Source organism: Watersipora subatra, chromosome 1 (genome assembly GCF_963576615.1).
Source record: "Watersipora subatra chromosome 1, tzWatSuba1.1, whole genome shotgun sequence".
Lineage (NCBI taxonomy): Eukaryota > Metazoa > Bryozoa > Gymnolaemata > Cheilostomatida > Watersiporidae > Watersipora > Watersipora subatra.
The window spans coordinates 48614915-48628815 of record NC_088708.1 but is presented as its reverse complement, the minus strand read 5'-3'; the positions used below and the strand labels follow the sequence as shown (position 1 = coordinate 48628815).

Genomic DNA, 13901 nt, shown 5'->3' with positions numbered 1-13901 from the left:
TTCTAAATGAACAGTTTTACTTTTATGTTATTTTATATTTGCCAAATAAAAACTGTGAATAAACCATGTTGATTGAAAGCCTGTTACAATTGGGTTAGCTAGCACCAAACTGTCTGATATATACAAACTTCATACATGTCCAACTTAACATAACTGAGCGTAACCAAAGCAGTTCGGTTTCGTTTACTTGGATAAGAAAACCATTGTTTCTCAACCAAATCTTCAGATGTTGAAGGCTGTTGCGAGGTCACTTCGTAAATATCTGGTTATACAGTTTTACTCATTCCAAATATTGAACTATCAGTAGCTATTTAGAAATAACTATTCATAAAGAAAGTTTGGATTTTTAGCATAACTCTAGATTCATGAAACTGTTGCAATCCTAAGCATGGGTTCATAATTTTTGCACAGGTGAATATATATGTAGAACAAACCACATGCAAATTTATGCGGTCAGTTAAAGGGCCGAATGCAAAGTTGTTTATAGGATGCGTCTGCTGTGGTTGACATGGCGTGAGACATTTGGTGAAAATTGGCAGATGGCATGAAAAGATATTATTACAAACTAACCACTACGGGTGTCAGCCAACCATCTGCCTTGGTGTAACTCAGAAACAATGGAGCAACTGTGTTGGCAACTTCTGATAGCATTCTACTGGTACAGTAGCCAAACAGGCAAAAAACAGAGCTGCATTGAAGCCAGTGGTAAAGCCTAAACCCTAAGCAGTTTATGTCGAAATGACCAATTGAAAGTGAGAGAGAGAGAAAGAGAAAGAGGGAGCGAGGAAGAGAGATCAATACATTGAACATGTGAGCTAATGCGGATATTAACTATCAACACATTTGCACTGGTCACTTTAAGTCCATCGAACTAGTTTTTGTGTTGTAGTGTATTTAAAAAAAAATTTCAAATAGATGCATGAGGTCTTTTAAATTTTTTGAGAGTTACACATGAATCGCTGGGTCTTCTTTATAGCTAGTTGACATACCAGCTTCTTATGCCTTTGCCAGAGAGTCATGAGTGTTCGAGTCATGCAGAGTCTAGTGCTGGGCGCGGGTAATAAAACTCGTTGAACTCGCGGGCTTATCTTCTCTCGTGTCTCAGGTAATAGAAATTTTGAGCATTTTGATCTTGCAGGTTCGGGTTTTGATTTGCGAGTTTGGGTTTCGGTACATGAACCCGTCGAGTAGAGTGGACAAAAACTCAGCCTATTGCGCCATGAGTTCTAAGCACTGTTTAACAACCCGCCTGTTAACACTGTGAGCACAAATATCGGTCAATAGAAAATAGTATAAAATAATAAATAAATTAATAGAATTATAATTACATTGTAATTTTTAATATATATCTGATGTTTAAAAAATTTTGACATTAAAACCCGTATCAACAAACCTGATACCCGAAAGATGCGTTGGCCAAGAAGTACTCGTGCCCAGCACTAATGCAGACAGTGTTTATATGCATTTCCTAACAAAGTTGTTAGCTATACTTATATTTTTTCACCTGTCATGTTGCGTGATCTACAAGAATGTGTGGTATAATTACTAAACTAAAAGCCAGATGTACAGCTTTTGCCTGATGTTCTGATTGCGGGTAGACAAAGGGAGGTTAAACATCAATCTCGCTGAATAGTTAATTAAAGCCTCTACTATCATGAACTCATTACAGGTGCATACAGATTGTCAGTTAATCAACAAACTCGTCACCTGGTGATGCGTAAATCAATGAACAGATGTTCCAAAGGCGAGACAACTCTTAATTAATTAATGAATTGTTGCGCAACATAGCAACCAGTAAAGAATTACAACAAGAAATATATGTGTGTAAGTGTATACAAATATGTCATAGTTTTACTTTTTAAATACTTTACCTCAATAGAACATGCATATAACTGTACACAAAGCACGACTAATAAACCTGAACAAAAAACTCACAGAATTTTCAACTCTTTGAAAAATATTTAAAATGTTAAAAGATATTATTTTATTTAACAAATAAAATTTTCTGAACATTTATGTTTTCAACTTTAAGATTATTGTTGGTAGAGATAGTTCTGGTATTTAAAGTAAAATCAAATATCTACATATAAATTTAATTCGATATAACATCTGCTTTATATACGGTATTAGGACTACTGCATTATGAGGATACAAAAATCAATGTAAAAAACAAATCTATAATTTGAAGAACATATATTTAGCAAAAAGCAAAAAATACCATCACAACGTTATAATCTATGACAAAAATTTTATTGGTTCTTTAATAACATTCAGACAAAAAGGCGTAGTCTCAAAGACAGAAGTGGTGGTGGTAAAGATAGAGGTGGTGGTGGAGATAGAGGTGGTGGTCAAGATAGAGGTGGTGGTGGAGATAAAGGTGGTGGTGGAGATAGAGGTGGTGGTCAAGATAGAGTTGGTGGTGAAGATAGAGGTGGTGGAGATAGAGTTGGTGGTGGAGATATAGGTGGTGGTCAAGATAGAGTTGGTGGTGAAGATAGAGGTGGTGGAGATAGAGTTGGTGGTCAAGATAAAGGTGTTGGCTGAGATAAAGGTGGTGGTGGAGATAGAGGTAGTGATAGATATAAGTAGACCTAATCTAACATGAACAAGAGAAAGTTTTACTCAACTTAGTTTATATTTTCTATTTGCGTTTGGTTTTTATTTTTAACTGACCTCTTCGCTCTCACTTATGAACCAAGAATGTTCTGAGAGGCTTGTAGCTGATGTTGTAAATGTGTTGAGTCAAACATTTGTTATAATCTTATAATGTTGAATGCTCTACATGGTGAGACAACTGTGATATTGAGCTGTATTAACTCTATTAAAATATACTGAGAGAGTTGTTGAGGAAGCACTGGCTTTTGATTTCACCATTATTTTAGTTATATACTCTTTGTCATTTAGTTTTAATTGCTGGTAAATATTATTTAAATAGTGTGATTTTAGTAACCCAAATTCACTAAATACCAACAGCTATACCAGCAGCATGCTCAAGATATATTAGGTTGGTCAGACTAAAACTCTACCTAAAAGTTTCTATAGTTACTCAAAGTGGTGGAGTAACTTTACTTCAAGCAAATGAAATGTTGTCCAAAGTAATGTAGCTATAAAGCCAAAAACAAAATTCCATGAGGCAATGCCATAACATATCATGAGGTGTAACAGATGACTGAACGATGCATTCATTTTGTTTTATCTGCATCGTAGACCAGGTATAACCTGGTCCGATATAGTACAGATATAACATGGGACTAAATATAACATGGGGCTAGATATAATGTGGGACTAGATATGAAGGAGGAATAGATATAATATGGGACTAGATATAATATGGGACTAGATATAACGTGGGATTAGATATAATATGGGACTAGATATAATATGGGACTAGATATAATATGGGACTAGATATAATATGGGACTAGATATAATATGGGACTAGATATAATATGGGACTAGATATAACGTGGGACTAGATATAATATGGGACTCGATATAATATGGGACTAGTTATAATATGGGGCTAGATATAATGTGGGACTAGATATGAAGGAGGACTAAATATAATATGGGACTAGATATAATATGGGACTAGATATAATATGGGACTAGATATAATATGGGACTAGATATAATATGGGACTAGATATAATGTGGGACTAGATATAATATGGGACTCGATATAATATGGGACTAGTTATAATATGGGACTAGATATAACGTGGGACTAGATATAATGTGGGACTAGATATAATATGGGACTAGATATATCATGGGACTAGATATAATGTGGGACTAGATATAATGTGGGACTAGATATAATATGGGACTAAATATGAAGTGGGACTAGATATATCATGGGACTAGATATAATGTGGGACTAGATATAATATGGGACTAGATATGAAGTGGGACTAGATATATCGTGGGACTAGATATAATATGGGACTAGATATAATGTGGGACTAGATATAATGTGGGATTAGATATAACGTGAGACTAGATATAATATGGGACTAGATATAACGTGGGACTAGATATAACGTGGGACTAGATATAATATGGGAATAGATATATCGTGGGACTAGCTATAACATGGGACTAGATATAATGTGGGGCTAGATATAATATGGGACTAGATATGAAGTGGGACTGGATATAACGTGGGACTAGATATATCGTGGGACCAGATATAATATGGGACTAGATATGAAGTGGGACTAAATATAATGTGGGACTAGATATAATATGGGACTAGATATATCGTGGGACTAGATATATTGAGGTTAGAGAAAATAAAAGTTAAAAAAAGTAAGTGATAGACATGGTCAGTGAAAGAAAAAATGAAAAGTTCTAATATAACTGAGAAGATGGAGGCAAAATGTTTAGAGAAAGAGGAATCGGTGAATCTACTCGTCGTAAAAGATGAAGAAAAAATATGAAGGATAACAATTAGAGATGCCCCGATTCTAAATTCACCGGCCGATTCAGATAATGATCCGATATACCAATTCTTATTGAAAAATAATCCGATTCAGATACCGATTCAGATCTTTTGTGTCACATAGATATTTGTTCATTTTATTATGCAAATATAAACATAATGCAAAAAAATATAAATATTAATGTATTTATTTGTTTGTATTTATGGAAAAAAATATACATGTATATACATATTCACATACTGACATACCGTGCATGTAGTAACACAACAGTCCATGTTTCTTGTAATTTGTAAATAAAGGTAATTATTGTTAGTGGTACAGTTCTTTCTGTGATAACAAAGTCTCTCTTCTATTGCTGGATAAACTGCTGATCTTGTACAAGTTTAGAGCAAATCAACGTACGTTTTAATTACCATTAGTGATTCAATTTTCTCAGTAAGAAGTATCTTTCTTCTATCATTATCAATGTAGCCAGTCGAACTGAAGGGGAGACTCACTTGCCACAGATGATGGAAGACAGGCTAAATACCGATAAGCCACTGGGCTACCGTTTTTTGCACGGTAAAAACGATACATTGTATCATCAGGATCAAGAGAGTGACAGATAACTTTATGCAACGACTGTTTAAATTATTTTTGTAATGCTTGTAAATAGAAATATTACACTGCGTTTTTGTCTCCTATCTTTGTTATCTTGCTCGTGATTGGCTGCAATAAATCCTATCGCTATAATTGGGAAATACCACACTTTGTGATTACGTCCTGACTAAAGCATAAAAGGTTCCTCAGCTGTGTTGATCAGGCTATATACATGAAATAAATTGTGTGACAGACCCGAAATTCATTAGGTAAAAGTAAGGAGCTTGCAGCTGATGATTTTTTATTAGTGTAGCAGGCTAAAATACAGTTTTCTGCAAAATAGTTGATCTGTAAAAAGTATCGGAAGTTTCAGATAGTTTCAGAAAAGATCGGCCGATACCGATTCAGATACTTACCACCCATATCGGCACCAATACCGATTCCGATACCATAATCGGGGCAACTCTAGTAACAACTCAATGGGATGAAAGTGAAAGTTTAGAAAGAAATTGATTAATCTAAATGACAAAAAATACACCACTGTACACCATGATAACACAGGACAGGACAGTTGAGATGCCCATATAGGAAAAGATAATGCCGCTACATGCGCAGAAGATGAAATAACAGTTTGATGAACAGCAAAGCGATGACATTTTGGAGAAAAACTGTAAGGCTAAAAAAAGATGTTTATCAAGTTTCAAGAAAAAACATGGCATACAAAGACGTTATGGTATCTGAATAAAGTCAAGCAGGTGATAGCAAAACAGCAGAGAAACATCTCTACCAAATTAAGAACCGTGATTTTTACCAATGCTTTCAATTCCGCTTTCATCAACTGCTTCGTTTGTAGCATTGTAATAAATAATAACATATGTACTGAACTTTTAAAAATTTGTTAATTAAGAAATAAATAAGAAAAAAAAACTTGAAAAAAATCAGGTAACAATCCTTTAAACATCTTAATCACCACGTTTCCATGAAGCACAGTACTTCGGAGTTGCGCTCTCTCCAAGTCTTGGAAACGGCGTCTTCGCACTGAAATCACTGCGCACTGATCAGTGTGAAGCTAGTGCAAATCCGCAACAAGAAAACAGCAATTGCGCAATTGGAGACAGATTCTTTGAGCATCATAAACTAGTACAAAAGTTATCCTGCTTATCTTGTTTTTGCTATTCTTCTGATATTTTTTCATCTAAATTTAATTATGGTCTGCCCTTACAAGGATGATGAAGTGATTCCTTTCCTGGACTTTGTTATTGATGCCAACACTTTTCGAAAAATAGGTGGCAAGTCTTAAAGTAACATTTAAATAATTTATTACTTAAATAAATATTTATTAAAAATATATTTATTTGTAAAAATTGTGTTAAGGTTTGTAAAACATTGCGAATGTGTACTGCAAATAAAAGTATAATGATGAAAAAAGCATAAAAAGACCGTTTCTGACGTTCGGTGTCCATGATCAATTCCATGTATCCATCCAGCGATTCGATTTATACAATTTCTCTTCTCTGGCTAATTTGCTGAAAACCACTGCACAGCATGTAAACGTACAATCCCTTCGACTTCGGAGGGGGCTGCATCGAAGCACTGCGAATCATGGAAACTTAGCGATTATAAAGCAGTTTCACTCACAATTTGGTTGAGTTTTTGAACCCAGTTGTCCTCGTTACACCAGATTTAGGGTGCATATGTTTTTGACTTACCTTTGAATTACTGTAGCTCAAGCTTTTATATTCAATATAATATACAATATATTCAATATACTTATTCAATATAATTATTTTAGCTAACTTAGAAATGTATGCTTGTGTAAAAAGAAAAACTTTAATGTTCAGCAATACCAGTTCTAAATATGTAATATTATTATTTGGAAGCAACTATTCAAAAATATCTTTTTTTGTTCAAATTGGTCATTTTTAGTATAAAGAGCTATATTATATACATGTATATCAGTATATAAATTTTTTTTAAACTAGATACTGCACAGTATGAAATTGTTTAATTTATACGGAACTTAAATGTGTGTGTATCCAAGCACCTTATACAACACACCATCGGAATATAAAATTCTATAGAAGTCTATTTCCAAAGCCTTGAAAAAAGGCTATGATTAAATGAGTGGTACAGAGTTTTGAGTGGCATTCTATGTTTGTTGTTTCATAAATAATAACCTATGTTAGAGTTTGGTTGACTGTTCTATGAGTATCTTTATGACAAATCTAGATCAGATTGGTAAACCTTTCAGCTATTTTATTTCTACACTCATGATCAGTGTAAATTGTTTGTGATTGTTTCTTGCTTGTTTTGTATAACTGTACAGGTGGAATATAGGTTGTCAGTGCAATGGAAAATTCTCGACTAAAGCTGGATAGAAAGCCTGAATTACCAAATAGTTGATGAGTCGTGCTGGGGATATAATTGGTCATTTCGGATGAGACCATTCAACCGGCTGGCGCGAAAAGCATAGCCAGCTGATAAGATAGCTTTTTATGAGTGGCAATAAAAGTGAGGAAACTGTTGGCCAAGTACTGAACAACAGAGGTTAGCTCAGTGAAAGATCAAGCTTGAAAAAGACATCTTTACAGATATGCAGAATATGGATACGCATTATGGTAGACTCTATCAAAATAACAAACCAGCAAAGTATTTTTGTGTTCTGCAGCTGTTAAATCATAGTTTAGACATAAAAAGTAGTTTAATTTGAAAGTTAGATATTATTTATTCAGATAGCTATTTCATTCTAACAAAAATATTTTTTATAAAAAAAAACTCGGTGAAGATGTCAATTGAACAGCATGCTGTAATAGGATTAATGATCAGATGTTTATTTTAAAATTTGAACCATGTTAAAATAAAATTGTTATAAATTCACAAAGCGTTTTAGATTCTTTACGCTTTTTTTCTTTTCTCATATGATTTTGCCATTTTACCTTTTGAAATTCATTTATCAGTAGTTTTTAATATCTACATAGTTACTAGTCACTAATTACTAGTTAGTAGTAACTAGTTACTAGTGACTAGCCTCTATTACCAAGTTAATAGTTGCTGGTAACTGGTAACTGGTATTCCAAACATTTGGTATCAAGGATTATTTTCTCTTAATAAGACAACGCTGAACCTATTTCAACTGAGCAATGTAGCAGTCAGTTGGCATGAGCATTTAACATCAATAGTTTGCTGCTCAATACACAGTCTGCTGCTATTATTCGCATTTGTTGACCTTAGCTAACATAGAATGTGTACTCACGCAGGCACTCTCCCCATCTTTTGTCCTTATTATAGTCAGCAGTGGTTGAGCACCAAGGCTTGTCATGGTTGATGTCTATGCATGTGGTGTAGACCAGTCCTTCATAGGTAAAGGGAAAATAGCACGCCTCACCATTAGCATTGCCATTAATTGTCTGCCCTAAAGAAGGAGACAACTCCAATAATAATAATGTTGTTAAATGATAGAGCTGAATATTTTTCAAAAATTAAAATGAACCAACTTTATATAGCTTTCTCAATATTTTTATTAAATTTTTAATTTAAATAACCTTGTACTTCAAAAGTACATGCTGAGATCAAGAAGTTATGAATATCTAAAAATACATTACCATAAATAAATAATTGTTCACACATATTTAATAATAACATGACAATAACTATGCAGTCCTAAGTCTTGGCCTATTTATCTGTTCATTTTAGTTTATCTATTTTTAACTCAAAGTTTGCTGCAATTTCTATTACACAATAACATTAATAAATCATTAAATATTTGACTGAAGTTTGTTTGTTTCTTTAATAAAATATTAATTAACATGAACTTTTCACCAAAAGATGTTTTTATAAAATGTGAGATGAAAATTTGTAATTAAATTTAATGGTTAATAAATACATGTCAAATCTTAATTCAATGAACTCCTTAATTCAATTCATTTTAGTGGTCTCTTCTGGTAGGATAGGTTGACCAAGAGTTGTAACCTCTTGGTCAACCTCTTGCTAATCTTGTCTTCAAGTTAATATCGCAGCTCTACAATAGCCGCACACATTGGCTGTTTATGATTTGATTCACCAAAAAGAGTTTTGATACTTAAACTTAGAACAAGCAAACATTATTTTTTCGGTATTTTTATTGTACACAAGTAATCTTATTACTTGAACACAAAATGTATTTTGTAATTTTCCAATAAAACAGTACTGTGTGACTGCCTGTGAGCTAGCCAGCTAAACACCAAATTTGAATTTTTTTAATTTTCCTTGTAGTTTAAACACTGCTCCATGTAAAACATGCATTTAGATTTAAGATTTGGTTTGTTATCATTATTTTATTATATCATCTGATTGTAATTAGTTTTGGTTAATAAGGTAACAAAAATTTTCTTCCTATTTCTCTAAACACTTTTGCCTGCGTCTTTCAATTTTATTTAAAATGTTTCTATTAAAATATAAAATTTCTTTTTTAATTTTGCATCTTCAGTTTTTATGACAATAACATAACATTTTACCTTAAATTTGATAGAGTAGTCAGCTATGGACAAGATATGTGTTTTATATAAACATACAGTCAATGTAGTTGGGATCATTTCACATAAATTTTGTTCTTTTAGTATTCTTAGGAAAAAATATCTAACTTCCTTAGATAAGTTTTAAATAATTGTGTTAAAATATGAATATTAACTTTGGCATGAATATGTGAATGAAAACAATGTAGTTGATTACATGAAAATAAATGTACGAGTGATCCGGTTTCCAAACCTACCCAGCCATATGGATAAACGTCTAGCAAAATTTAGTCTATGTAAGAAAAGGTTTGATTAGGTAGATAAAGAAGCAAATCATATTGCGTTTAGCAGCAATCTTAAATGGGTTGATGCAATAATGAAGATGCGGAGGCTAGCAATTTCATTTAGGCGTAAATACATCCAGAATCTATGCATGTAATCTCCCTTTAATAACATCCCATATAGTCTATTACCTGCAGCCTGTACATAACGAGTATCACACGGTCAGAAAATCATTAAGTAGCACTTCAGATCAAAACCAGTGATGCTAAAAATCTGCTTCCAATCATATATGATGTTGGCATGTCAAAAACTGCAAGCATAGTCCTACATGTAGCCCTTGCAGGTAAAATTCATAAAACAGTTGTACAGTAGTCCTTCTCTACTTTGCGGTTCAGCTCTCGCAGCTCCAGTACTTTGCAGGGTAAAAAAACATTCGCTAAAAAAATTGAAAATTAAAAAGAATAAATATTAAAAAAAATTCATAAAATACATAAAGCTTTCATTCATGCATACTCACTTTCTCATATTTATGTGACTGCCTTTTCATAACGAACCCAGTTAATCACAGGTAGGAATATTCTATACTGATGCATAAGTGCCTTCTCTGGCTTAACATACTCAGACTTAAATTGACAAAAAAACTGAAGGTCAATCAAGAAAACTTCAATTTATATACTTATTATATACGAAATTCACAGAATAAATACAATTAGTTTAGACAGCAGTGTAAGTGTTCTGGTGTTAAAATCATGCTCATACTTGTAAGTTTCTATTTTGTGAGCTTTTACTTTTAATGGAGGGTGCTAGTCCTTATTAACAACATAAAGTAGTCGCCGTAATTGTAGTTGCTGGTTTAAACTTGTGGGTTGTGCAACATAAATAAATAGGAATGATGATTTGTATAGCTTTTCAAATGCTGGAAGGATACATCTTTAGATTTACATGTAGATAATGACTTCAGGAGGTGTGCTGTTAAAGTATTCATATTGATCAATAACTGACCATCTGATTCCATTATTTTTTATAATGTGAACTTAATTTTTATAATTCTCATGACCTGAAGGTTTAGCGAAACTGCTACACAGATTAAATACAAAGCTTGTGGAGAGTTATGCAATACTATACCCATAGATATAGTAAACCCTAGATATGCGAATAATCAAAACAAGTGAGGCCTATAATTAGCATGACACAACGTCATGGTGATGTGCAAAGCGAATCAGCTGATCTATTAACTCCTATTGACTTAGCTCTAAAAACTGCTCAATTTTTCCATAGTTTGTGCATCTGAGACTGCATATTTTATTGAAAATATGTAAAACTTATATACAGTAATACTTCAACTTACGAGTGCCCTAACGTACGAGAAACTTGAGGTACGAGCCAGCTTTTAAGCAAGTTTTAGCACTAAAATACGAACCATGTTTGAGATACGAGCACATGAGACAGTTGCCAAATATGTCGGAGGTGTTTTATGAGAACAGCATCACTCTGTATTTTTCAACTGCTCAGATTATACTTTTGTACCATGTTTTTTGTGCGTGATTTTCAGTGCAGAATTATGTGAATTAAGAGTACCGTGCGTAGACCGAAAGTTTGCCAGTAAAAGGATAGATAATGCAAAGAAAAAGCGAATGATAACAATTGATATCAAATGGAAAATTATTGAAAAATATGCAAAAGATGTATGCGTGATTGAGCTTGCTCAACAATATGACAGAAATACATCCACAATTATTAAACACAAGGATTATATTCAAGGCATTTAGTCTGCAAAAGGACTAACCATAGTTTCTAAACGATGCAGCGATATTCACGACCACTGATAGAGAGACTGCTCAGGTTTTGGATAAAAGACAAAGAATTGGCCGGTGACTGCGTAACTGAAACGATGCTACGTAAAATGGCCGGTGCTATCTATCAAGACTATAAAAAATAGACATTCGGACAAGTTGGCTAGCGGTCATGCATTAACCCTTGGTGACAACACCTGTGTTCATCCTGATCGCAACACGTTGAAAGGGCGACAAAGGCAAACGCCCTTAGATAGGTTTCTCTTAAAACGGCCGGCTGGTCGTGAGAGCGAAACAAAAGAAAAATTAGCTAACCAGCGAGAAACTTAAAACCATGAACGTCGAAGAAACTTTAATTACGTTAAGTTAAAGATTAAAGTTTGCTTTTAGGTTTGCTTTTGAGTTTGTCTTTTAAGACTTGGATAAAATCTAAGTTTATCAAAGTCAACTGTTGTAATGAAGGATAACTTATCTCTCCCTCTCTGGCAAATGCTAGCTTTAACCGCTATTGTATGTATTTAATTTTACATTTTAATTAATCACATTTCCTTGCATTATTTTTATTTGTTGCTTTTTGAAAGCATGTGGTAAGTTAGGACAATAACGAACATGTTCTTTTTGTTACAATATATTGTTTTGAGTGTTTTATTTGCATTTTCAGAGTATGAAAACCTATCAATATATATTTAATTGTTCTATAAATAAATAAATTGCACCAACATGCGAGTAAATTGACATACGAGCTCAGTCTATGAACGCATTAAGCTCGTAAGTCGAAGTATGACTGTAATGACTTTGGATGAGAAAGGCAAGAATCTTACACACATGGTAATGAATAATACCAATGATTTAGAAGCGTCTATATCATTGATAATACAAAGATTGACCAAATAGAAATTAAACTAATAACAAACTAATGAATCAAATGAGGTTTAGAAGCAGTTAAGCTGGACCACTGTATTAAACACCCATTAGACATGACTGAAAATAACTAGACGAGATAGTTTTTGTCTAAGGTTGGTTGAACTAGATTCCTGCTTCGAAGCGGCATAGCGTTTTCTGATTTTAGTATAGCGATTTACTATAGTTTCGAGTAGACTGTTGACATGCACTGTACATGTAAAACCTTGATGGAGGTTATGTAATAAGACATATATATTACTGTCTGTGATGTTACTTGTTTAAAAGCTCTCTGTGTGATACCACAGCTCTCCATGTGTGAACGTAGGCACTTTTCTGCAGCAATTCATATTTGGCCTATCAATCTGGTCACCAATCCTCCTCTGTTTTTAACTGAGATTAGGGTTATGTCATCACTATTTCTACTTCCCACTACTTCGACATCGGTCAAGAACTTGATACGCTCATCACATTTGAGTTAGAAAAAAATCCTCATCACCGAACTCCTCATCTTCACCTTTCTCAGCTTTTGTCTCTTCTTTCTTTTTCTTTCTAGCCAGAGAATGTAGCAGGAGTTGGCCAGTTTGTTCAGCCCTGCTCACATCCAGATCAATACAGTTAACATTGGGACTTGGTGTGATATCTGCTTTTGTGAACAGTGCTCGAAGTGCAGATCTAAAGCACTGCACATCCGGGTTATTGTTATAGCCACCCTTAGATCGTATTGTGGAAAACAGAATCTCAATGTGATCCTGGTTGATCTTAAAGGTTAGGAAGTAGTTGATGTAAGGGTAGTTGCTGAAAAGATATTGAGCAATGTCATGTACAGATTTGGCTGCTGACTCAAAACCAATGACGAAATGATGATGATTTTCCTATTATTTTCCACTAGCAGCTTTCAGCTTGGTGTCTTTAATCTGCATAGATAGCTTATGATATTGTTGAGAACTTCTTGTTTTGAGTTGAAGTTCTGTTTTGTTATGGGCAATTCAGGATATACCTGGGGTGTTGTGGTCTCTTCTGATGACATTTCACTAAGAATTTGGTCTTATTGTTATGTTTATGACTTAAAAACTAGCATGCCAAGCGTGCTTCCACTACTAAACTTATTGCTCAATTGAAGGCTTTGATGCTGTGATGCACATCACTACGACGTAACGTCGTGAAAACAACAGCCAATTATAGGCCTCACTTTTGCTCCATTGTATTGATAGCTATTCGCCAATCTAGGGTTTACTATATCTATGACTATACCTGAGCAAATAAATGGTGTATTAATGCTGACGGGAGTTTAAAGAGCTGACTGTTTGTGTTCTCAGAAGGCTAACAGAACAGTTATGATTTGCTATCACTAGGTTTTCATGACACGCATGATTTGCAAATTTGAGCCAATTCGCTAGTTAATCGCATCA

General features: G+C 33.8%; 1 protein-coding gene across 1 annotated transcript in view; it reads right to left on the bottom strand.

Moving 5' to 3' along the window:
• Positions 1 to 13901, bottom strand: part of LOC137396336 (leucine-rich repeats and immunoglobulin-like domains protein 1) — a 56595-nt gene that overhangs the window by 25241 nt on the left and 17453 nt on the right. Inside the window, exon 2 of the mRNA XM_068082567.1 lies at positions 8278 to 8436. Within this exon, the coding sequence (XP_067938668.1) occupies positions 8278 to 8436 (159 nt within the window). The remainder of the gene's footprint in view (positions 1 to 8277; positions 8437 to 13901) is intronic.